General features: G+C 36.1%; 3 protein-coding genes and 1 pseudogene across 3 annotated transcripts; 2 read left to right on the top strand and 2 right to left on the bottom strand.

The window, feature by feature from the left end:
• LOC117127315 lies at positions 1-1,659 on the top strand. The gene has a single exon (XM_033277326.1). It carries the CDS (start codon positions 48-50, stop codon positions 1,371-1,373), a length of 1,326 nt encoding a protein of 441 aa, XP_033133217.1. The 5' UTR covers positions 1-47; the 3' UTR covers positions 1,374-1,659.
• A 219-nt stretch (positions 1,660-1,878) lies between these two features.
• Positions 1,879-3,391, bottom strand: LOC103832992 (protein C2-DOMAIN ABA-RELATED 5). The gene is made up of 4 exons (XM_009109098.3): positions 3,284-3,391; positions 2,906-3,046; positions 2,414-2,509; positions 1,879-2,298 (listed from the first exon to the last, which is right to left on the bottom strand). Exons 2-4 carry the CDS (start codon positions 3,029-3,031, stop codon positions 2,008-2,010), a joined length of 513 nt encoding a protein of 170 aa, XP_009107346.1. The 5' UTR covers positions 3,032-3,046; positions 3,284-3,391; the 3' UTR covers positions 1,879-2,007.
• A 14,574-nt stretch (positions 3,392-17,965) lies between these two features.
• LOC103832993 lies at positions 17,966-21,441 on the bottom strand (annotated as a pseudogene).
• A 4,674-nt stretch (positions 21,442-26,115) lies between these two features.
• On the top strand, positions 26,116-26,673 carry LOC117127380 (uncharacterized mitochondrial protein AtMg00310-like). The gene has a single exon (XM_033277526.1). It carries the CDS (start codon positions 26,116-26,118, stop codon positions 26,671-26,673), a length of 558 nt encoding a protein of 185 aa, XP_033133417.1.
• Positions 26,674-27,832: the final 1,159 nt, after the last annotated feature.

The following is a 27,832-nucleotide window of genomic DNA, read 5'->3' on the forward strand; positions in this document are numbered from 1 at the left end:
CAGGAAACGCTATTCTTCTTTTTTTTTTAATCAACTATATTTATTCAATGGCTTCTTCTTCTCATAATACTTTCGAACAAGATGATGAAAGTTTTGATCAATATTTTAATCAATATATTGATGACTATTTTGATCAAACACTCGAGAATTTAGCCAATAATAATGGTGATCAAGAAGTGGAAAGAAGAACAAGAAAAAAACGAGTTCATATAGAAAGAAACCGGGAAGAAGGCGATAAACGTTTATGGAATGATTATTTCAGTGAAAATCCAACATATCCTGAAAATCTATTCCGACGACGATTTAGAATGAACAAGCCATTGTTCCTGCGTATTGTTGATCGACTCTCTAATGAAGTTGAATACTTTCGAGAAAAGAAAGATGCTCTCGGAAGGCGTAGTCTCTCTGCACTTCAAAAGTGTACAGCAGCCATTCGTGTCTTGGCGTATGGTTCTGCGACTGACGCTGTTGACGAATACCTCCGACTCGGTTCAACTACTGCTCGGTTATGTGTGGAACATTTTGTCGAAGGAATAATAAATCTATTCGGCGCTGAGTACCTACGAAGACCAACACCGGCTGATCTTCAACGTCTACTTTATATTGGTGAGCAACGTGGATTTCCGGGGATGGTAGGAAGCATCGATTGTATGCATTGGGAGTGGAAGAATTGTCCCACCGCTTGGAAAGGGCAATATTCACGTGGTTCGGCTAAACCCACAATCGTATTAGAGGCGGTTGCTTCGTACGATCTATGGATATGGCATGCGTTTTTTGGACCTCCAGGTACTTTAAACGATATCAATGTTCTTGATCGCTCACCAGTTTTTGATGACATAATAAACGGTCAAGCTCCGCAAGTTACTTTCTCTGTCAATGGAAACGAGTATCGTTTGGCTTACTATCTCACCGATGGTATTTATCCGAAATGGGCAACTTTTGTCCAATCTATTTCACTACCACAAGGTCCGAAAGCGGCTTTATTTGCTCAACATCAAGAAGGTGTCCGAAAAGATGTTGAGCGTGCTTTTGGAGTCTTGCAAGCTCGATTTGGGATTATTAAAAATCCAGCACGTATTTGGGATAAAGCCAAAATCGGGAAGATTATGAGAGCATGTATCATACTCCATAATATGATAGTTGAAGATGAACGAAATGGATACCGTCATTTTGATGTTTCAGAGTTCGAACAAGGAGAAGACAACGGAGGTTCACATGTGGATCTCACGTATTCTACTGACACGCCTTCAAATATTGCCAATATGATGGGTGTTCGAACTACTATTCGTGATAAACAAAGACATCGACAACTGAAGGCTGATTTGGTTGAACATATATGGCGTAAATTTGGACATAATGAAGACAACAACTGAATTTAGATGTTTCTTTCTAAATTTTCTCGTTTATTTTAGTAATCTTTGTTTTTATGTTTTTATTTAAAATCCTATCTTGAAAATGTTTCTTTAATTATGTTTCATTTAATAAATAAAATTGTCTTAAAATTTTTTTTTTTCTTAAGAACCCTTAATTAAGAAACTACCAATGGAGGCACAAAATCAAACAATTTCTTAGTAGAGTTCTTAAGTCCACTAATGTACACTTATATAGTTAAATAATCATTAAGAAATCCATTAAGGATCCAAGGGATAAACATGCTCTTAAGTCGATGTTTTCAATACATTGACACACTGAGAAGTCAGTGATTGATGTTTGATTGTGGACTAAGTTGTTTCTTTGATTCCAAAGATGATAAACCACCGTTTGACAAGCCAAACTTGACGTTCTTGTAATGCCCATTGACACTTTCACTCTATAACATCATAATACTTACTCCATCAACGATTGAGTATTAACACATTTCATTTACTAGGAAAAAGAGAGAGAAGTGAATAATCTTGCTCATCATGTTCAATAACATATATACAACATCAGTTTGCGGGGTTTCACTTAAAGTCTATATAGTGTCCATAACATGACGGTAAATTACAAATAAAAAAAATTAAGAAATCATAGACCCTTGGAGCCAGGAAGATCAATCCATTTAAGTTGAACCTCAACTTCACCGCACTCAACATGTTTCAATCTAAGGACTATATCCTGAACGAGCTTACCATCAGACCAGATGATCCGAGAACCCTCGGCTAAGCAATTGTCTCGGCTAGGCTGAACTGTGGTCACGATGGTCCCACATGGGAGATCTTGCAAGTGCATAGTCAATGCATTAATGTACGGCTTAATCTCGAATTCTGCATCTCCCATTTTGTCGTCTTTGGTGAATGTATCGTGATCATACACAGTCTTAGAAACATGACAATTAAAGTGTTATTATACGACATATACTTAAAGGAGTTTTTTTTTTTGGGGTAAAATGTTAAGACTTAAAAGAAGTTTTTTTTACATGTACGTTGCTTACCAAGAGAACTTTGAGACTGGGATCAGTTACTGAGAGAGTCAGATCTTCGTTCCACTCAGGATTCACGTCATTGTATATAACTCGAGTCTTCAATTTCTGCAATTCAATTATTTTTTTCATTAATAGATAGTGTATATATACTTTGCGTTAGTTAATGATTTAGTTTTTTTTTGCCAACGATGAATTATTATTACTTAAAATCATATATAATAGCCGAAATTTCATTACGTAAATTCTAATTACCCTAAAAATTTTAAGGCATGCATGCACCCGAAATATGAAATCTGTATGTGAATTCAATATTCTATTTTCTTTATTTGGCAGATGAACGAATCGACCTAGCTATTTGTATAATGTATTACACCTTTTAAAAAAAAGATCGGAGACCTCAAAAGTTTACGCAATTTTTCAATGGGTCATATATTTGCAAAAATTAAAATATATTTAATATTAATACACTTGTGTATATTATATAGGTTATAGATTGGTTACCTGTTTACCCATTTTGACGACGACGTAAGGATCGCTACTGTTGAGATCACGGACGGCGAGATTGACACCGCGCTTGACACGAATACGAAGAAGACCTAATAGACTTTCCATCATAGAAGGCTTCATCGTTATGCTTCTCCCCTGAAATAACATTACTAAGCAACATTGTTGATTCAATTAACTACAGCAAAAACGTGAACCGAAATTTCAAATAAGAACTCAGACTAAGATTATTGACAACCAAAGGGCCTTAAAGAAAACTAGCCAAGCCTAAGATTTATTCAAGAGTATTTTATGTGGAAACATAGTTGAGAATAAACAATCCTCTAAAAATCAATCCAACGTTAATCTTGATCGGAGAAACCCGATTAAACTCACCGTCGTAGATATTCCGTTTACCTTTTTTTTGTCTTTGCCAATCTTTTTTATATATTTTCATTTTATCGATTTTGGTTACCAAAATTAGAGTTCAGATTTTGTGGGAGGAGGAAACGAAATCAAATCAGCAAGGCAGGGGAACGCACATTATTTGAGGTGTGGTGTCTCAAGATGGAATATTTTCCTGTTGTTTGAGGAGGAAAAATAAAAGCTAATTAGTTTATTGGAAAATAAGAAAGTCTATTTCAGTGATTATATGAAAGCTAATTAATTTAGATTTTTCTTCTTAGCTTCCAGTTTTGTTACAATTCTAAAATGGTATCACTTAATTCAGAGTTTTTCTATATCAAGCAAATTAATATGAATTGAGAAAAGTATGAATAATCATATTTCAAAAATATGAACGATGTATATTATATATTAAGTTAATATGAGGAAAAGTATTAAACTTTTTTAGGAAAAAACAGAATTTTCTTAGTTTGGCCTTAATTTGAAACTTACTTGAAACATTTTTCAGAAAGTTTATTCGTTGATATTTGAGGAATTTTTCGTTTTTTGAAGATGATTATTCAAACATTTAACAACATTCTTAGGGTATGCATGATAAATTCTTTATGTAGTGATGTCAAGGATAACTAAAAAGTTTTGGTGAGAAAATAGTTTGATCTGAAGTAACGCACATATGGTAAGTGAAATATATAAACCCTTTAACCAAAAAAAATGTAAGTGAAATATATATATTCTAAGGAAATAAATTTTAACTAACGAACTGTATGGGAAGTCAAATTAGCGTTGTTTGCTATACATTCAGAAAAGACTCCAGGATCAGATGGGATAACTGCGTTTTTTATCAGAAATTTTGGAATATTGTAAAGGAGAATTTAACTTTTATGGTTAATAAATTCCTTTTTGAAGGGACGGTGGCGAATGGAATAATGATACGAATATATGTTTATCCCAAAGACAACAAAGCCTACTGATATGGCTCAATTTAGGTCCATTAACTTGTGTAACGTCAGTTACAAGATAATCTCTAAGGTCTTATGCCAGAGATTGAAGAAAGTGCTACCAGGTTTGATATCGGAAAACCAGTCAGTTTTTGTTGCTGAAAGATAAATTTCAGACAACATTATGATTGCTCAAGAGATGTTCTACGCTCTGAGAAGTAAACAAGTGGATGCGGATGACCATTAATACGTACATGAGCAAAGCATATGACATGATGGAATGGTCGTTTATTGAACCTGTCATGCGTAAGATGGGTTTTTCAGAAACATGGATCACCTGGATAATACGATGCATTACGTCGGTGAAATATAAGGTGCTCATGTATAAACAGCCAAGAGGAAATATTGTTTCTAGTAGAGGCCTACGCCAAGGAGTTCTTTTGTCTCCTTTCATTTTTATTCTATGCACGGAAGTGCTCGCTAGACTTCTCAATCATGCAGAGAACCAAGGGGAGATTACAGGGATGCGCGTCACACGCGCGTGTCTGTCGGTATCCCAACTTCTCTGCTAATCATAGTCTTTTCTTCTGTAAGGCGGAGCCCCGTAAATGTGAAAAAGTAATGAAAGTAGTCAGGAAATATGGTAAATCATCAGGACAATGTATCAACTTTGATAAATCACCCTTACTCAATGGTAAGCGGGTTAATGCAACTATTAGACAAGAGAATAAAGATGCACTTGGAATACAAAACGAAGGAGGAATGGGAACTTACTTAGGTATACCGGAAGACATAAGTGGTTCCAAGTACAAACTGTTTGCATTTCTCAAGGATAAGTTGATGCATAGAGTGAATGGATGGACAAGTAGATGGCTCTCAAAAGGAGGGAAGAAAGTGTTGATCAAATCCATTCAGCTAGCTATTCCGACTTGCGTTATGTTTACTTTTCTGCTCCATTTGGAGATATATGAAAACCTAGCAAATGCAATTGCTCAATTCTGGTGGAATTCGAATCCACCAAAAAGAAGAATACACTGGGCGAAATGGGAAAAGGTATGTTTACCAAGAGAGGAGGGTGAGGTTGGTTTCCGTATGATCCATGAGTTCAATCTGGCACTATTGGCAAAACAACTATGGAGGCTTGTTCAATTTTCTGTCTCTTTGGTTACCCGGGTCTTGAGGGGAAGATACTATATATTGAGTTCGCCACTAAGAGTAAACTCTGCTAGTATCCCATCCTATGTGTGGTCTAGCATTTCTGCTGCAAGGAAGTTATTATTACTAGGAATCAGACAGAAGATACATTCAGGCTATTAAGTTAAATTATGGGAGGATCCATGGATTCCAACGAACCCGACGAGGCCAGCTATCCCTCTAGCGCCAGTTATGCACCCTAATATGAGAGTCAGCGATCTCATTAACCAGGTATCGAAGGATTGGGATGTTGGTCTTTTGGAGAACTATGTAAATCTTGATGACATACTACTCATAAGGAGTTTGGCCATAAGCTCTACTAATCGTCGTGATTCTGCTGAAACTACACAAGGAGTGGCCAATACACGGTGAAGTCTAGATATTAGGTGGCTCAGAATTTATTAAAGACACATGATGAAAAGAAAATATTGGAGCCGAGTATCACAAAGCTTCAAGCATTTGCTTGAAAGTTAAAGGTGCCTAAGAAGATATGTCATCTTATATGGCAATTGTTAACTAGTCATGTGGCAGTAACAAAAAATTTATCAAGACGCAATATGAGGTGTGATAATTACTGCCAAAGATGTGGAGACCTAGAAGAATCTGTAACCCATGGCGTATTCGAATGCCGGTCAGCTCTACAAGTTTGGTCCTTATCATAAACTCCAACAAGCCCAGATATATTTCCAGTATCAAGCGTCTACACAAATATGGATTACCTATTCTGGAAAAAACAGCATTATCGAGCCAAAACAAGACAAAGATCCTTATCTCTGGATAACCTGGTATATTTGAAAGGCTAGGAATGACAAGCCCTTCAGGGGGATAGACAGAGATCCTTTGGAGCTAGTTCGACATGCAAAGAGCGAATGCAAAGCATGGTTTGATGCCAACGAGATGGTACAACCAGTGGTACAAGATAACAATACTGAGGAACCCCAAGTCATAAGTTTAGGTAATATCTGTTTGTTAGATGGATCTTTGACAACCTCTGCTTACTTTAGTGGATGTGGATGGGTCTGGATGGATATTTATGGGGACATTCAGCTTATGAGGATAAGAAATTTCACTCGACGTGAATCAGTCTTGCATTCAGAAGTAGAAGCACTGTGTTGGACAATGAAGAACATGCTTCAACATTTACCATGCCAAACCTTTGGGACAGATTGTAAGGAGTTGATTGCAATGATAAAGAAATCTTATGTTTGGCCAAGTTTTGCGACAGAAATGGAGAGGATAGAGACGCTACAGATATGCTTCCCGGACTTCAACATCATTCACTTTCCACGCGCGGAATCAGATTTCGAACTTTTTAGCTAAGACTGCTAGATCTTTCCATAGGGAGTTACATTTTACTGGTTGTTCTATTCCGGTTTAGTTATCCATACCACCTCAATTTTGAGTAATAGAATGACCTCTTGAAGTCCAAAAAAAAGAAAAAACTAACGAACTGTAGGTTTAGTGGTAAAAGTAAGCACTCTGCCACTCGGACTTAACTCTCGTTGGAAATAACTATTTAATATGTTTAGGTTTCTTGTAAAAAAAATGACACCACCTTTTTTATTTAAAAAAATAATTTTTTTGTTTAATTAAGTAAGAAAATATTGATTTAATGTTATTAGTGTGGATCGTCCAATTGGTGGAGCATTGGGCCGGTGTACCTTTAGTCGTATGAAATGGTTGGGTCGGTCGACTTTTTGTCATACGATTCAGTCGGATTGGTGGATCTTGTTGTAAGGACTAGTTGGGTTGGTGGATCTTTCGTCATCCGGACCTTCAGGATATGTAAATCGTTAGGTTCGTGGACAGTGGACATGCGGCTGTATGGACCTTTGTATCGTCGGGCGATGGACTTTTGATTGTATGGATCATTGGGTCAGTGAATTTTCGGCTGAAGATGCAAAAATGATTAAATATTTAAAAATGATTAAGTAAAGAAGTGGTAGCACGAAATCCCCTATATATCCCCTATATATTAAGAAAAAATATTATAACATTTTTTGTATCCACGTGTCATCACCAAAATCATTCTTAGAATCTTTAGAAAAAATATGTTGGTCCATCTAAATATATAATAAGTTTTTTTTAAACTAACTATAAATTAATCATTAGTGTTCTTCATTGTTTCCTTAAATAAAAATTACAGAATTACCTAATGTGACTAAATATATATGACTATTAATGATTTTAAATAATAAAGATATGATAAAAATTATTATATCCTCTATCATTTTTTTAAATTTGAACTTATTAAAATAAATTAAACTAACACATTAACTATATAATAAAAAAATTTAAAGATTTCCATATATATTATATTTTGTATTTTTGAAAATGACTATAAATGATTAAAGTTGTTAAAAATCTCACATTGAAAATTTTGTGATCCATGGTTTAAAATTTCTGTTATGACAAGATACAAATAATTACAAAATTATATAAGTAGAAAGTCTCATTTAATAAATATTAATATATATATATATTACATAAATATCTATATTATATAAATATGAATTAATATCTTTTAAAATAAATTATATACTATATAAAATACATAAATATTTTATTTTTAAAATTTGCTTTGAACAAATATTCAAAACTGAATATTTAGATTTTAAACTTTTCATTGAATTTTTTTTCAAAATTATAAATTACTAAAACTATTAAACATTCCACAAAACAAATTGTTATCAGTGAATTAAAGTTTTGTTATAAAAAAATACAAATGAGCAAAAAAAATATGAGTATAAAATATTATTTAAGAGATATAAATATTAAAAATATACTATATATCTATGTTAATATCATTTAAACTTAATTATATACCATATAAAATATAATAAATGTTTGTTTGGATTAATAAAATGTATTTATGTATTTGTACCAATTTAATTATATACATAATTGTTATTAATTTTTTTAATTATTCAATAAATTTATTATTTTATAATATGTAAAAAACATATAATACTTAAATGTAATTTATATATAATTTTATCCCGCGCTGCTATGTTATAACAGAGTGCCTAAAATGGATTATAATGATTATTAGGATGCACTTGAGCGGCGTTAACCGTTCTCTGAATAATTTTTATTGCCTTATTTTATTTTGTGATGCATGTGATGATTAATTGTATGCACTGAAACGCGAGACTCTATCAAGTATCAGATGTTATGGTTTTGAAGGTAATTTTTGGGCGTTGATAAAAATCTTTCTTATTTTAAGCTTATACGGACTTATAGTATTTAGTATCAATCTTCATTAATAAAGCCTCATATTTTTATGTTTATTTAGATACAATATGGTTTGATTTTTACTTAGAATTTTCATAAATTTTCTGAAAATTTTGGATCCGATATTTTAATATCCCGTTGTAAGTTGTAGTAATTTTTAAAAGCCCTTTCTCAAAAAGAAGAAGTAGTATTTTTTCAGTCAATTAATACCTTGTTATTTGCATATCCTAAACCAGTTTTTTTCCTTGCCTTAAATGCTTATTGTTCTGCAGATGCGACTTTTTGAACTGTATGAGAAACACTGTTTCCAAGAAATGCGAGCGCAAACGACCTAGTGAATCCAACAACCGATTAACCCCGTCTTTTAACTGGGATTCTTAGTTTCGGCTAATAGACAGTTTTTAGTTTTTAACTAATAAAAGTTAAGAACCGTCTCTTAAATAAGAGGTATAAGAGACGTCTCTTAACCGAAAAATGTTTTAAAAACAAATATCGAATCATGAGTTAAAAATCCCAAATAAGAAACTGGGGTTAATCATGTTCTAAGTAAGCGACCTTCCTTACCAGATTCACAGCTTGCTAATTTCTTTCAACTAGTTATTTCTTCTTCTTAATTAAGTTCAGAAAATTTCGAAATAAATAAAATATTTTGAAGCAGATAATGGAATTTAGGGCCTGGCTGGTGTAACCGCAACGGTTGCGGCTGCGGGAGTTTCCGGATGCGGATAGTTTTGGTTTTAAACGGTTTTAAGATATTTGTACGACTAGTATTACGGTTAAAAACTGGTGCGTTTGCGGAATACTTATTACTGGTTAACTACCAAATACAACAAAGATTAAATAATAAATTAACAATATTTATATTTTATATAATTAAAATATTAAACATTATGATATTATAATAAATATAAAATTATATTTATAAAATTATATTTATAAAATTATATTTTAAACTTTTTAAAAATTATAGAAAATATTTTTATTCAAACATTTTATAATGTAAAGTAAATTACAATAGATATATTTTAGGAGTTCTATTATTTTAATTTAAAATTTTATTTTTATTTTTGTATTTATATTGTTTAAAAAACATTTACCCTTCCGCAACCGCAAACGATAGATGGAACCAGCTTTTAAATTTAAGAGGTTTAGAGCGGTTTGAGTGATTGTTGCATAACGCCAACAAATTGCGTTTGAAGGTGTTATCGGAGAAACCAGTGATGCCCTTAGTATGTAGTCGCCTTCATCTTCAAAGCTATTTTATAGTCATTTCTAAAAAGTGTCGGAACTAGATCTAACTTCTTGTTTGCACTTACATAACACAATATTTTTTACTATATTTGAGAATTAATGATTTGTTGTTATAATACATTTATTTTTAAGAACTTTATTTGCTTTGGAGATATGTGGCATTCCTCTGAAGATCTCAATACCAAATTTTACCATGCTCTAACAAAGCAGCGTAGGGTCCGTAATAAAATAATGGGACTCCATGATGACTTAGGTAACTGGATTACGGAGGAAAATAGGATTGAGAAGGTGGCGGTGGATTATTTTGATGGTCTTTTCAGTACTACAAACCCAACGGACTTTGATAATTTTCTGGATGAGATAATACCGTCTATTTCCCCCCAAATGAATCAGATGCTATTGAGAACAGCAACAGAGGAAGATGTTCGCCAGGCTCTATTCATGATGCACCCAGAGAAAGCGCCAGGCCCAGATGGAATGACAGCCCGGTTTTTTCAGCATTCCTGACATATTATTAAAAAGGACGTGGTCGAGATGGTGAATAATTTCTTGGTTACAGGCATCTTAGATCCACGGTTAAATATTACTAATATTTGTATGATTCCAAAAGTAGAGAGGCCTACAAGGATGATGGAACTACGGCCGATAAGTCTATGCAATGTGGGTTACAAGATTATATCAAAAGTTCTGTGTCAACGACTGAAAATTTGCCTCCCCCGATTAATTTCGGAGACACAATCGGCTTTTGTTGCAGGAAGGTTAATTTCGGATAATATTCTTATAGCGCAGGAAATGTTTCATGGTCTGAGAACAAATAAGTCATGTCAAAATAAGTTTATGGCCATTAAAACGGATATGAGCAATGCGTATGATAGGATAGAGTGGAGTTTTATTGAGGCCCTTCTTAACAAAATGGGGTTTGATCCTCGCTGGATCACTCTAATGGTGGAATGTATTTCTTCGGTTCAATATAGGGTCCTCCTCAACGGCCAGCCGCGAGGCCTTATAATTCCCCAGCGAGGTCTACGTCAAGGAGATCCATTGTCTCCTTATTTATTTATTATGTGTACTGAGGCTTTAATTGTGAATATCAAGAAGGCAGAGAGGGTGAAACAATTAACCGGTATGAAGGTAGCGAGAGCTTGTCCGGCAATCTCTCATTTGTTATTTGCCGACGATAGCCTTTTCTTTTGTAAGGCAAATAGAGAAGAATGTCAAACTATTCTCAGGATTTTAAAAGAGTACGAGGCTGTTTCAGGGCAACAAATTAATTTTCAGAAATCCTCAATTCAATTTGGACATAAGATTGAAGAGTCCAGTCGGCAAGAGTTGAGAGATATTCTGGGTATTCAGAATTTAGGAGGAATGGGATCTTATCTATGGTTACCCGAAAGCCTTGGGGGATCTAAGGTCCAAGTGTTTGGGTTTGTTCAAGAACGCTTGAATAATAGGGTAAATGGATGGACTTTTAGATATTTTACTAAAGGTGGAAAGGAGGTGATCATTAAGTCGGTGGTTACGGCTCTGCCAAATCATGTCATGTCTGTTTATCAATTACCAAAAGCTACAGTTAAAAAACTAACGAGTGCAGTAGCTCAATTTTGGTGGAGTCCAGGAGGGAGCACAAAAGGCATGCATTGGAAATCATGGGATAAGTTATGTCTCCCTAAAGACAGTGGTGGTTTAGGTTTTAAGGATCTTATGGATTTTAACACGGCGATGCTTGGAAAGCAATTGTGGAGGCTGATTGAGAAGCCAAACACTCTTTTTTCTAGAGTTTTTAAAGGACGGTACTATAGGAATGCTTCACCCCTTGAACCGATCCGATCTTACTCCCCGTCATATGGCTGGAGAAGTATGATCTCTGCTAGATCTCTGATTTGTAAAGGACTAATTAAAAGGGTGGGAACATATTCATCTATTTCGGTATGGAATGATCATTGGATCCCAGCCACTCGCCCGAGACCAGCAAACAAAAATTTTCACAACAGTTACCCGGATCTCATAGTGGATTCCCTCATTAATTTGGAATCCCGAACTTGGAATCTTGAGGCAATTAAGGCTTTGGTGGATCCTCATGATGCACAAATTATTGAAAGTATTCCATTAAGTAGACATCAGATGGAAGATAAGAATGGATGGCATTTCACTAATAATGGAAAATATTCGGTCAAATCAGGGTATCAAGTTGAACGGGTCTATCCTGACAAGGAAAAACCACCAGAATTTTATGGGCCCACAGTGGATACGTTAAAAGCTTTCTGTTGGGAAGTGCGGTGTCCGCCGAAGTTAAAGCATTTTTTATGGCAACTCCTTTCAGGTTGTATAGCGGTAATGAAGAATCTTCGGGGGAGAGGACTACAAGGGGATATTTGTTGTTCTAGATGCGGAGACCCGGAGGAATCAATAAATCATGTATTTTTTTAATGCCCTCCAGCACGTCAAGTGTGAGCATTATCTAAAATACCATCGAATCCAAGTTCTTTTCCTACTTGTTCGTTTTTTGGTAACATGGATCATCTTTTTTGGAGAGTTATCCCAAAGATGGATGACCACCAATTCGCATGGATATTATGGTATATATGGAAAGGTCGGAACAATAAAGTTTTTAGTAATCTGGATATTGATCCAAGGGAAACACTTAGATTAACAGAAGTAGAATCGACACTTTGGGCTGAAGCACATGTAATCACTGATCATAGAAGGGAGAGGCAAGTGCAGACCAGACCTATATTAGAAACTACAGGACGATGGTGTTTTATAGATGGTTCGTGGAAAGAGAAGGAACTATTTTCGGGACAAGGATGGTATAGTACCTTACCGGGTTTTGATGGTTTATTGGGAGCAAGGAATGTAAGGGCGTGTCTATCACCTCTTCACTCGGAGGTGGAGGCGTTGATTTGGGCAATGGAATGTATGAAGAACTTACGATAGTTTCAGGTTACGTTTGCAACGGATTGTTCTCAATTGGTGAAAATAGTTTCGGAACCAGAAGAATGGCCAGCATTTGAAAGCTACCTGGAAGATATCAAGCTTTTACGAAGAAGCTTCATCAACTCAGACGTCGTCCATGTACCCCGAACGGAGAACCTAAGGGCGGATAGCTTGGCACGTAGTGCTAGGAAACAACCGTCTTTCGTCGTTCATATGGATGCAGAGTTGCCGATTTGGTTTACAGAGTCAATATGAGTCTGTGAATGCCTTGCTGTCAAAAAAAAAATATATTTGCTTTATCTATTTTTATTTAAAACTAAATATAGCTGTCGCTACATCCACATATATATTTAGCTACATATAATTTGTAGCAACATTTGCCACAAACTTGCTAGAGAGAAGCTGTTGTTAAAGTCTATAGCCATATAGCCGCAGAAAATCTGTTGCTAAAAGGGTCACTAAAGACCAATAGAATGATTTCTAGCTATATCGTTGCTGTTGGCTACCGTCATTGCTGTTGCTATTCCGTAGCAAAGTGGCTACAAATTCGCAACAAATCAAATTTAGCGTGGGAGCTGAAGCAAAGGAAATTATCTGTCGCCATCCGTTGCCAATGTGATTTTAGCTACGGATCATGTATGTTAGCTACAAAGAAATCCTTAGCCATTTCACTATATTCTTGTAGTGTCCCATTATTTCTTGCAGCAGAAATTTGTTATTTATATGAGCATTGAACTCTGGAATATGATTGACAGAAAAAGAAAAGAAAAAAAAAAACAAAAACAAAAGTCACACCTGTTGTGGGAAATCACCGTTCTCCAGCTGTGAATTAATCAACATCTTAGCTGCGTGATGGATCGGTCTTGGGTCTCTCTTTTTTTTTTTTTTTGTCAGCAGTTTTATTAATTGGGCTGAAGCCCAAACTTACAAGAGGTTGCAATCCATTTCTATACATATTTTTAGCCTAGTCGAAGCCCAATACAAAGGATAAGGATCCAAGAAAAACACGTGTTTCTTAATAATAAAACTTTGACGGATGATCGGCACGTGCACCCTTGTGTGGCAATCGACGTTTCTGGATCTGAAGAGAACGGCTCTGGTTTCGCCGGAAAGCCACCGGACCGAGAACCATCAACCTCTTTCTTCGCCTGGTTGCACCGCTTGACCGCTCCTCCTTCCCGTGTTCGCCGACGATCTTGGAAACTTTCACATCTTCGCGCTAGAGATGAAATCCGGTGAGAAGCTACAAGGAGATAGACACAAAACTTCGCCAGAACGCTTTCAACGATAAAACTCCAGCTAATCTGAGTCTGCATCAGATCTCCCCCACTTAATCAATCATCTCGATCTCCTATCCTCAAGGATACTTCGCCTTAATATCATGAAGCGAAGATTGATACCTTTTCTGAGTAAGAGATCCAGCTTATCTATCGAGAAGATAGAGAACTTCCATAAACCGATCGGAATATTGATTTGTCAAAGAAGGAAAGAGATCGGATTTAAAATTAACACAACAAAATCGTCTAAAGCAAAGAGATATCGCCAACGCGAATTTATTAAATTCAACCTCAAAGCCGACAAAAGAAGAGAATATGAAGAACATACCAGTTTAGGGTTGAAAACACAAACAGAAATCGCCAACGCGAAAGAAAAGTCGGTCAAAGATCAAACTATATTACACCAAAAAAGATAAACTCGATCCCCTGTGAAAAATAAAAGTCGGTGAACAGGGGTTATCGAGAGGAAAATCCTCTCTCTAAAAGTAGAGAGATGGATTTTTGTCTTGGATCTCTCTCCATCTGAAAATAACATTTTTTATTTTCTTTATTTAAAACTGTAGGAAGTAAGTGCGTAGCAAATATATATGTCATGTTAATCCTGGTTGATGAGTTTCACTATAACCTGACCACCCATAATTAGACCAATCATTGCTTGTGCTGTATTCACAACATTCGTCTTGTTTCCTTCCAAAGGGGTATATTTATGCATCCCACCGTACCATTAATTAAGTCAGGATATATAATCGCACTTTTTTAGGCCAACATATTATATATATACTCCTTCCATTGTTGACATTTTATTAAGAAGAAGACTATGAGTTTGAGAGATTTTTTTTATACCTTATTGGGGCAAGAGAGATAGCTCTCACCCCATCCACCTTCTGTGTTTTGTGTTTTGTGTATCTAGAAGGAACCGAACCGCTCTACGGATAGCATCACAGTTACTGTAAGTCTTGCCTGCGGCAACGAGACCTCGGACCGCATTAAAGGTCCCAAAGATGAAGCACACGCCCCAGTTTCCATACCATGAACCGTCTGGCCTTTGGAAACTCTCAATGTATTTGATGCCCTTTCTTATAAAACTCTCGACTTCTTCTTTTCTGTGGCCTGGAAACATTTCCAAGAACCGAACCAGCGCTACTATTGCGGACGCTGTACATTAATTCAAGATACCTAAAAGATATCGGATATGACAACACAGTTCAGTTTTTTTTTTTAAGTAAAGCCCGACCCAAGATTTTTCAAAAATGTTAGAAATATGTAAGAGTTTACTCTAGCTCGACGACTGTGTCTTAGGCAAACTCCACGGGACTCAGCCACTACACTACATTAATACAAATTGCAGTTTGATCACATTTCCAAACAAAATATAATATATTATAAAGACAAATAAATTGTAAGTAGCATAGCCTCAAGCCAAGTATTCCCATGAGCAGGCTCCCACACAGCTAAACTTCCATTCTTGCTCTACCATTTTAACATTATTATGTGAGAGTTGTGACTTAAACTTAACTTGATCGGTCCAATATAAGACTCATAGATTAATTAAATAAAAAGTAGGTAGCTAGTACCTGAAAGTATAAAAGCAAATTAACGGCATCGTAGAGCTTCTCTACATTCTTGGTATTGAAAAAAAAAATATATATATATACATTTTTGGTATTGTTGCTAGTACCAAGTTTTTTATGAGTCACTTAGCTATTTTTTCAGGACTCTTGGTATTGAAGTTTTCTTCACTTGCACCATCTAAATCCATCTGATACCTCCTCCAATCAATGTCCCTGAAAAAGATACCCATAAGGTAATCATCGCTGAAACCATGGTGTGAACAGTTTCTTTGGTAAGCTTTAAATCTGACCCAAAATATCTCGAATGCTTGAGTAGGACCCTGAAAAAAATGTAGAGATTTTATTTCTCAGTTCTTCGGACCTTGCATCGTCAAAAAAATTGTTCAAGAACTCATTCTTGGTGTCATTCCATGTAGTCAAAGATCATGGCTGCAGTTGCTTGAGCTAATAAGCTGCATCCCACGGAAGAGAGTATGAGAACAACTTGTAGAAAAAGTAGTCTTCAAAGACTCCATTTAGCTTGATGCTTGAAACTAGATCCTCAAACCTGTCCGATGGTCCATAGGATATTCATGAGGAAGAAAGTGAAAAGGGTGCTGACCCACATAAGTGTAGTACATGGGTTTCAGCTCATAGTCATTCCTCTAGAATGGTGGAGGTCAAATTGTAGACTTGTTAGCATAGAACTGATCATGCCTTTTATAATGTCCAAGTGTTCTCCCAACAGCAGCTCCAACATTCCCAACATTCTTAGCAACAACTATCTCAGCAATCACATTCCAAGCATCAACTGTCTCAGCAATCATATTCCCGACAACATCAATGTTCTACCTTGCTTCATTGCATGTATGACCCTCTTGGTCGTGTAGAACTCAATATTCTTCAGGCACTAACCCAACCGTATTAACCATCAATGTTCTTCAGATACTCCTTTCTGCTTGTTATCGATTGTCTCTTTAAGGGTGTCGGTCGACACTGGTCTTTTAGCTTTCTTGTTCATGCTAACTCAAGTTGCTCCTGATTTGAAAGATTCAAAAGTTGTGTTTCCTTGTTGTTTTTGCATGCACCTGAAACACAAGAAAAGATAGTAAGTAAACAAAAAAAAAATCTAGCAAAATTCTAACACCAAATCTAATGGTGAATTAAGAGTCCCTCGCAATGGTCCCAAAATTTGATATGCTCAAATTTACCGTTGAGCTACTCTATAGTTTTAGAGATGTAGTGCAGTACTTAGGAATCGAATCCACAAAGATTCATATCACACCATAGCCTTATGGTTTTTGAATTAAGCTAGGCAACAGTAGTTGTAATACAATAAAGTACATTAAATAAGACGGTTGTAAGTGATGGAGAAAAGCGTTAGACTCAGGGAAGTTTGCAAGAAATCAGAATTGCATATCAAATAATTGTCAAAGGTTTATGAATAATTGTTCTCGAATTCAAATCACATTAATCAAATCAATCAACTTTCGTTTCAGAGATAATGTATGTCTAGTTCCTAGAATCTCAAATCTTTTTGTAGATTCAATCAGTTCAGACAAGTAGAAAGAACATGTTTGATAAGTTAACTAAATCTTTAAATCAGATCTCTTTGCAGATAGGCATTTTAGCATATCAAAACTAATTCATGCAATCAATAATGCTTTCGCATCTACTAATTACATGATATTAATCCAAATCTAAAAGAATAATTAAGGTGAAGATGATATGAAAACCTAACAATTCATTTTTAGAAATTCATCAATTCTTTGAAAAACTCTAAATCTAACAAGTGTTTTATACTCAGACATAATCAATTCTGGTTTGTATCTCCAAAGCTCTCTAAATAAAATAATGTGTAGCCTAAAAAATAGCTTTAGAATAATTAATATATAAGGTAAAAACTCAGTTGATTCATTTATAAATAATGATTTTTTGAAGTTAAAGTTATAAGAGAAAATTTCCAAAACAGAACAAAAAACAATATAGTTGTCCCTATGGTATAAAACTATCACTAAATTGTCCCTATAGTATAATATTTTTCATAATCCCAAAACTAACATTTCCTTAATAAAATTAAACATAAATTAAAACCATTTTTCAAAGATAAAAAAATAAGGTAATCCCATAATGTTTTAGAAAGAAAAAAAATGTAAAAACAATTTAAAAAAAAAAAGAACACACGACACAGGTCAAAAATATCCCGTAACCTAATTGCAGCCAAGTAAATTTTAAATCAAGGAGCCTTTGGTTCTAGTTTGAGAATATAAATTGTTCGTTTATTCCATCTTTATAAAATTTACTGTTGAATAGTGATAGAAAGAAACAAAAATACATGTCGATGATCCAAAGTAATATGTTTTCAATGAAGGGAGACCTCACCTAAGACTATGTTCAATGAGCCAGTTGAAAACATAATTCAATTGTTTAATGCTTACAGTGATGATGTTGAAAGAAAGAAAAATAGAAAGTGGATTCAACTAGTTGAAAAACAAAAAAGTAGGACCCACATTAAAGATATTGACCAATCAAACTGAATAGTACGTTAGTCTGAGACTCTTTTTTTTGAAAATAAATATAGAATAATATAATAGTTAATTCTAATTGGTTGTTGGAGTTATTTATATTCACCCTCACTATTTCAAATGAATTATCTTGTAATAAATTTATTTTTTTATAATTTATTTTCATATCGAAATTTGTCATTTTTTGTATTCTATAAATATAAACTTTGTTTATTTGATTTGGATACATAAATAATTTTACTATAATATTGATATTATTTATTGATAGACTCTTATTTATACAAATAAAAACAAAATAGATCAAAACAAAATTCTATAACTCAAAACTGAAAATGAGAAATATTTTTTTTTGTAAGAAAAACTAATTTTTTATTGAGATTAATTTGTTGTTGATATGTATTTATAAAACAAAAACATAAAAAATGGAACAAAAAATTTTGGGTGTTGAATTTTCAAAAAAAAAAAAACAGTGTGTGATATAAAAGATAATGAGTGTTGAATGATAGAGGTGGAAAAAGAATAAAGTGATGTGTAATATAAAAAGGTAAAAAGATGGGTGTTAAATAATAGTGTTAATCGATATTACTGCCACGTATATCTATATGCATATTTTTATCATTATTTTGAAAAAAAAAGAATAGAAAATAGATGCATAAAATGAAGAAACTAATTAACTGACTAAAGTTTGGGATAGCTTTTTTCTTTATATTTTTCTTAAAAATTGGGATAGCTTTCCTTCAAATTTCCACACAACGGTCAAATTTGGACTATCCAAATATATAATTTTATAGGCAACACTACGTGTTTGTTGAATGCGAATCACCCGTTTATCAGATCAAATAAATAAAAAAGCATAACGTTTATTTGAAACAAGCTTCTTTTTTTTTGCATAGTGTAACCAAAAAAATTAGGAGAAACTGAAGAAGACTATAGTAAAAGGAGAATGCTGTCAACCAAAACATTAACAAGAGATTTCATTGTTACGAGCTTACAAATTCGAAGAGTTTTTAGACTCCATATCTACCAATAATCCCAGATCAGGATTATTCGTTATTGCATTAAGAAGAAAAAAAGCATGAAAGGAGAATTGGAATTATATTATTATGATCCGATTATTCAGATGGGAGCGTTCACCTAGCTGGGAGACTTGGGGGAGATGTTTATATGCAGGTCCTTGGTGAAGCAAGGAAATGGTACACGATATATCTCACACTCTTGGACCACCGAGAAATCGTAAGTGGTTACAAAATGGTGAAGGAAGATTGCCAAGTGAAGTCTCGCTAAGTCTGATCCTACACACTGTCTTGCTCCACCTCCAAACACCATCAATGTTTTAGACCCTGGCGAGCGCAAATCTTTGCCCTGCCATACAAATGACACTCTACTACATGATTCTTGTTCGTAATGGTGCGGTAGCTAGATACAATAATTATATATATAATTAATACCTCCCATCTCCATGGATTAAACTCCAATGGATTCTCATAGATTTCAGCATTATAGTGAACCACTGAAGGTGCAACAGCCACTATCCAGCCCGCTGGAATCGTGTATCCTGCCATATTTACAAATATGTTTTCCCCATATCATCTCAACTTCTAATCAATATTCTTTTTGGAGAATGGGTATGAGTAGCTAGCTAGTTGTGGTTCACTTTTTACTTCTAACTTGCCTTTGATTACGACATCTTTCACAGCCTTTCTAAATATTATGGTTCCCAGGTTTGCCAGCCGAAGCGACTCGTAGATAACCTATACACGATCCGTAGACATCATATATATGGATATATATCCCAATTTTCATGCATGGTAAAAAACGAAATTTCTTACCATGCGGGTGAAAGGCATGCAGTCTTTATATTCCTCCCAGCTAAGTCCTGCTTCTTTATCGTCTCTCTTTTGTACAATCGCCTCATGCTCTCGCTAAAAAAAATGTTATAGGAAAGACAATCTAATTTACTATATCTTCTCGACCTATAACAGTATATATATATATGTATATTACCTGGAGCTCCGTAAGCACTCTTGGGTTTTTTGAGATAAAGTCGACGGTTAAGGCGGTAGCGTGAGAGGTAGTATCTCTAGAGACGACCCCAATATTTAATAGGAGGTTTACAATAGACGCTTGGTCAAAAATGCTGCCTTCTTTCTTCATCTCCTCTAGCAATGTATCGAGGAAGTCTCCTTGTTTCTCTAATATTGAATCTTTTCTCCTCTCTAGAGCTACGTTTATTATCTTGGCTGCTTCTTTACGTGCCTGGATACAGGGTAAGTTCGTACACAAGTTACTAATTAATATAGCTAGGAAAATTGGGAAACTCTAAGAAAAATTCATTCTCTCACCCTAAGGACTTTGAAGAGATTATTCCAGGTAGATAGCGCGAAAGGCGACTGAAACCACTCAATATTAAAAGCCATGAAATTATCTATAAGTTTTGCTTCAGTTTCTGGTTTTAGGTTACTTATCATCTGCGGTGTTATGTACGATACTATCAACTACAAAAGGAGGAGAGGATAATAAATTAGATTCATTAGAAACTCAAAAACAAAACTAATTTATTAATTAAGATGTGTATAAGCTTACGGTTGAAACAGCGTGCCTAAGGTTGAATGCGCCCTCGCTAGCCTTCCATCTAAGATGCTCGCGGGTGGTCCGGTTCATAAATCCTATCATCTTTCGCTTCAAACCTTCCGAGCCAATGAGATGCATAGTGATGTTTGATATGCTTGTGGACGTCTCCTGTCTTGAAGAACACATTGTCTTTTCCAAGTACCTTAACAAAAACATCTGGATAGCTTTGTACAAAAGACTGGTTCTCCTGCCGGAATATCTCGAAGATAACATCTGTGTCCGTTGAAATCACCGTTCTAGAGCCCAAAATGTTGGTCCGAAACAACGGCCCGTACCTGGAAACGCAAACTTAATGTTTAGGGAAAGAGACTATATAAGAAAAAATCTACGCGAGGGATTAAAAATAGGTATGACCTTAGCATCCTCTTCTGGAAAAATGGTGGGATCTCAAGCAATCCAGAAGACTTAAAGAATTCAATCGTCTCTCCGATGATTGGAAAACCCATTGACCCTGGCGGTAGTTTGCCACTTCCCTTGGAGTTTGGATTCGACCATTGCCACAACCACTGGCTGATCTTCACAATCACTAAGGCGATGATCACGTACACAACGTTCCACATGAAACTCATCTCTCTCAAGTCTCAGATGTTTGACCTTTGCTCTACAACTTGATTAGATTATATATGGCAGATAATTGCTCAAGTTCTGTGATTCCAATATTGAAGAAGCCTTGATCCATATTTAGAGCCTAGGTTCCTCATTGCAGTACTCTTATATATCATATAAGATTAAATAAAGCCAATAACGTGTATAGTTAGAGCACAACTAAGTGAAATTATCGAATAGATCTATTCTTTTGAAGCTAAAGTTTAGATGAAAATTTCAAATTTTTATATTAATAACTCATGACGAATACACTATTTTCTAATTTTGTGCATGGCTTCCTGCAAGTCAGCAACACTAGATCGGTCAAATAATAATCTTTTACACACTAGATGGGAGTAATAACAAAACCACATTGATGGTGACAGAATAATCATATGTACACTCTACAATAATACATGTACACTGATACAGAAATCTTTTAATTTATATTGAAACGTAATATAGAATGACATACGCATGTGGATATGATCTTTTAGAATAACATATCATGCAAAAAATAGACAACAGCCCATTCAGACAAACCTTTGTGATTAAAGCTGATTTTCTAGTTTTTTTTTTTTTTTTTTTTTTTTTTTTTAATATATATTTTATATAAAGCTTCAAAGTCGAAATACAAACCGGACACAACCAAAATAATCTAGATCAATATTTTACAAATCTAGTTTCGCATCACCACCTATCCGGCGCGTTCTGCTAGACAGTTCGATAATCACTAAACTACCAATGACCGTTCTCTTCTATTGACGTTAACCCCGGGGAGGTGGGTTTTACCTCGTTGCCTCGGACGCCGGAATCCCCGAGACGTCGCCTGAAGTAGCTGGAATCGGTGATCTTGCCAAGTTTGCATTCTTCCTTGTCGCTAAGCGCAAGACAATCAAAGGAGAGACGGGATGAGAACAGCCATACCTGAGGAGAGCTGTCATACCCCACTGCACCCTCGCCTTCGACGCCAAAGACGGACCTGAACTCGACATCAAACACTGCCTAGAAACTCTAATGACCTTGCACTTAAGCTGTCAAGAACACTACCAATCGCAATCAAATGATAAGCAACCGGCACTGGGATGTGCAATTGACTCAAAAGGGTCACCGCCACAACCGAGACTAAGTTGTTACGCCTTTTGACGATGTTTGAGAACCAAACAATCGAAAACCTGTGACTCGCAATACACTCCACCTGTGACAAGTAGAGAATTTGAATGAAAAACGCCCAAGAGTTGAGCCTCCATAATTAACAGCCGTCGCCATTAAACGAAGGGACTAGGCAGTGACAACACCGGGTGTCTGAGATGAGAAGAGCCGCCGAGCTGCTACAAGAAAGCCATAGACGACTTCCCGACAACAAACTCCACGAACCCTAACGAACCGGAACTAGAACCGTGTACCAACCCTCCTGCGTACAACAGTCCACAGCTCGCCTCCGAGTCAACAGAACAACAGAGCTCACCTGGCTTGAGCAGAGAAGGAGCGCACCACCACGACGCCGTAGAGGTCCGTGAAACCAACCGCCGCCACCCACCGTCGTCTCTTCAGAAGCCACAGAACCGCTGCAGCTAACCATCTGAGAAACGGTCCATTATGCCCGAGACAGGATGACGAGACCAACGGGTAGATCCAAAAATTGAAAATCGATCTGAACCCTAGCCCTAAAATCCGAGCTCCACCGATGAATCCACAACCAACCACCGCGTCTAGACTCCAGAACAAGTACATCGCCGCCGATTTGAACCTCTTCGCGAGCAGAGGGCTTGACCGAAGAAGATGCCCAGAACCAGAAACCAGAGCAAGACGATAGTGGAGGGAGACGACAGAGGAGCAAAGCAAGACTGAGATGAGAGAAAGGGGATGCGTCCGGCGACGGCACACGCGCTCACGCGGCGGCCGTACGCCGGAGCTACTGTTTTTCTTTTTTTGTGGTCGAGAGGTTTTTCTTTTTTTGTGGTCGAGAGGACTTTTTTGTGCCCTAGAACTTCACTCGTTCCCTGATTTTCTAGTTGGATGTGATTCAATTATAGTTGTCTTATTCCTCGAGTGGTTTATTATTCAGGTTATCTCACCTGACTAAACAGCTCATATGGTTTTTGTTTAACATTGTTATGAGATCTCCAGGATTTGCGAGATCGAATAAAATATGTCCATATCCCCTATATATTAATATTGGAGCAGTACAACATGTTTTGTATTTACGTGTCATCATTAAGATGATTTTTAAAATCTTTAGAAAAATAAGCTGGTACATATAAATATATATTATACTTTTTATTAAACTAATTATCAAATTGATTAATAGTGTATAAAAGAATATTCTCAATTGTTTCCTTATAATTTTTTTTGTTTAGGATTATCTAAGGTTAAGGTCATTAGAACCATGTTTTGTTGTTTCACTTTGTTGTTTTGTTTTGTCTCGTCTTAAGGTCACTATAACTTTTTTTGATGTTTCAAATTACCTCGTGCTAAGACTACTCTTCTTTTGCCTTTTTATAAGCTTCATGTTATCTTTAGATTTTCATGTTTACGTTTCACCCACTATGGATCTCCCTCTAATATTCTTCTCTTCATTTAATTTGGCCATCTTCTTTACTTCTTTTTTTTGGTTTGTTTTTCTTTTTTATTCTTGTTGTTGTTGAGTTTGGTCCATGTCTGAACTGTTATAACCGTCCAAGAGATAGTAGTTTCTGCTAGGTTTGTGATGCAGATAAGTATTTAGAATATTTTTAAATATCTTATTGTTTATTTTATTGATTATTTTTAAATTTAGATAATAATCTTTATTGCTTTAGAGTTTTATGGTTTTATTATATATAGCCGTCTAGGCTTAGGTTTGTATGCAATTGATGATTTGAGTAATAAAATTGAGAGTTCTCTCTTTGTTCCTTGTTTTCGGTAGATCATTGGTGATCTCAACGAATTTAAGAAGACATTGATCTTAGGCATTCTTAGACTAAATAAGATCTTTGTAATTATCCTAGTTTTTCGGGTATTCTAAGAATCAACGGATCACTAGTCTTATCCCTAGAAGCTTCCGCTACATCAGTTTGTTATACTCTTATTTTATTACAACACTAGCATCGGCTAGACTTTCTTACTTTGACAATACATTTGATTCAGGATTAGTGTTAACACGGTAGCTTACAGAGTTTGCGTACTAGCTAGTTTCATGTTATCAGACATCATGAAGTTGAACGTCATAAACTATTGTGTTGAGTAACCTATCACCAAGTCACAAATTTGGCGAAAAATGAATTAAAAAAAACTGACCTACTCAACATTTTCTTATATAACAAAGAAGAATGAATGATTGTATATTCAGTATAAAATGGTAAAAAGATCGAATTCAAATCTATAAGACCAGAAGTAAGAATCATATTCTTCAACAGCTGAAGTCGTGTTCTTTTTTTCTTCCTCATTTTGTTGCTAAGATCTGTTACAACCCAATTAAAAGCTTCCAACTGAGGATGAGACAAGTCTCCAACTACAAAAGCATGCGTCTGAAACCCGAACGGAATCCAACTGCAACCAGGCGGTTTCTTCAACCCTCTCTCCTTCATCTTCATCCTCATCTCTGCAGCTTCCTCCCTTTTCACACTTCTTTTATATATATCAGACATCATTACATAGGTCCCAACATCATCCACCTGTTTCCAAAGTGGTGAAGTCACAATCTCGTTCTTTTGCTGGACAAACTTAGATATCAACTGGTGAATCTGCTAAACCTAACAACTACTCTACTTACTTGAACAAAGAAGAAGATTGGAGAGAACCTACAAGAGCCCTAATTTTTTTGATTTGGGGATTTTGGAGATGAAAAAGAGATACAAATGTTGTGATGTTTTTGGTCATAAATAAAACGTTGAGTTTTGGACTTAATGACAAGTTACAGATTTTAACGTGAATGTAGACGGACGGGCTGTTACACTAAGATGAGTGAGTCGGGTGGTTTCTACGTTGAATCAATAATTGAGGGGGTTTATACCCGAATGAAACATAATTGAGGGTTTTGGCATTAAAAATCCTAAATCTTTCTAAACTCTTGTTTTATCTCTTTAATCTAATTATGAAGACTTTAATTTTATCATTGTGTATTTGGTTATGAATTCGTAGTTAAGTTTTACTATTTCAAAGAAAATGATGAGAATGAATGTGTAGGATTGTTTAATTAGAGTTCTTCACTTGGATTATTCTTATTGCTTAAACTTATTTGATCACCTAATTCATGTTCTTAGATTAACTGAATGAATATGATACCGTCCTCGGAAAAGTCCTCGGGAATAGTGTTTCAAACTTGTTTGATCACCTAATTCATGTTCCTAATTAATGATGCAGTCCTCAGGAAACTCTTTCCCCCGCGTGGCATTCGACAAAGTGACCCTTTGTCCCCATATATCTTCATCTTCTGCAGCGAAGTTTTACCCAACGAGATGGTCGCCAGGAGTTAGAGTCGCAACAAAATGTGCAAGTATAACTAACTTACTATTTGCTGATGACACTATGTTCTTCACAAGATCAGATGAGAGAAGCTGCTCCAAATTGTTGGAAGTATTTCATCTCAACGAAGCAGCCTCAGGCCAAAAAATCAACACAGATAAGTCTTCCATTACATTCTCTACAAAAACACCTCAAAGGGTCAAAGCCAGAGCAAAGCAAATACTAAATATTAGTAGAGAAAGTGGAGTCGGAAAATACATGGGTCTTCCAGAGCATTTTGGCCGTCGCAATAAGGATCTCCTTTCATCCATTGTGGATAAGATCCAGCAATGGGCCCTCTCCTGGTCTTCCAGACAATTGTCTACTGCAGGGAAGCTAACGCTCCTCCAATCAGTCCTCTCGGCAATCCCAACTTTCCCTATGACCTGCTTCCAATTGCCAGTCAGCTTATGCAAAAAGATACAATACGTTTTGACTCGATTCTGGTGGGATTCAATGGATGGAAAAAAAATGTGTTGGGTGTCTTGGGAAAAGCTAACTAAGCCAAAAAGTGCAGGAGGATTGGGGTTTAAAGACATCCAACGTTTCAACACTACTCTACTAGCTAAGATACCATGGATAATGTTAACTAACCCCGATTGTTTGTTGGCGAGAGTCATGCTAGGAAAGTATTGCCAAAATGATAATATCCTCCGCGTGAAACCCTCAACATCGATATCTCACGGTTGGAGAGGAATTCTAGCAGGAAGAGACTTGCTTGTTGAACACTTGGGGAAGTTAATTGGAGATGGAACGACCATAAAGGTGTGGGGGTGATTCTTGGATTTCATCTGAAACTGCAATGCTTCCTATGGGACCTGTTAGAGAAGATGAATCTGATCTCTATGTGTCAGATCTTATCGCACGCGGTACAGGAGATTGGAACATTAAAAAGATACGAAAAACTTTAATTGAGCTAGCAGAGGAAATCCTGGTATTGAGACTGAGCCTAACTGGGGGAAGTGATTCCTATTTTTGGTACCCTGTCGCATCTGGAGCTTACTCAGAAAAATCTGGCTACGCGGCAGCATCTGAATTTGCAATAGAAAACATTCCACAACATGAGATCATAACGCCTATCAACGGAAGAAATCTGTGCGGAATGTGGAGTGCCTCCCAAAGATAAAGCTACTTATCTGGAAAATTCTACATGAGGCGATCCCAACTGGCTCCAAATTAGAAAGGAGAGGGGTACTAAGCAACACCACTTGCGTGTATTGTAGAGAGGCGGAGACGACGAATCATCTGTTCCTACAATGTACTTTTGCGACTCAGGTTTGGAGTCTTGTTCCCCTGAAGGTACCGTTCTGCTCTAGTAACTGCACATCATTTGCTTCTGCCCTCGAGATATCGGAACAATGGATCTGTCTCCCCCCCCCCCCCAGTGGTGGTTCCGGGAAACATCTTCTTCTGGGTCATCTGGGCCCTCTGGACATAACGTAACCAGTTCCTATTCGAATCACGACAGACATTAGCTACAGATGTTGCTACAAAAGCCATCACATGAGCACAAGAGTGGACGATGGTCCAATTAAGTTTGGAATCGACTAGCAACAACAAAAGGATCAGGCTTTACCGCTAACTCTCCCGATTCCCACGGAGGCGATCCTTTGTAACACGGATGCAGCTCGGAAGGCGGTCTCCAAATCGGCGGGTCTTGGATGGGTTTTCTCAGGACAGAACGACTCCACTATGCCCGACAGCTTTGGAGCCCAATTTCAAACGTATGTGGCGTCGGTGATGGTAGCTGAAGGGCTAGCGGTCCGTGTGGCACTCACGCATGTCATTCATCTTGGCATCACTAAAGTCTGGCTTAGATCAGACTCCCTTGGCTTCATCAGACCCATTGTTTCGGTCATCAAACCAAAGAATCTCCATAGAATTCTTTTGGATATCGAAACTCTATCGTCTTTTTTTTTTAATTTATGTGTTTTTT

The sequence above is a fragment of the Brassica rapa genome, chromosome A08 (assembly GCF_000309985.2).
Source record: "Brassica rapa cultivar Chiifu-401-42 chromosome A08, CAAS_Brap_v3.01, whole genome shotgun sequence".
NCBI classification, from domain to species: Eukaryota; Viridiplantae; Streptophyta; class Magnoliopsida; order Brassicales; family Brassicaceae; genus Brassica; species Brassica rapa.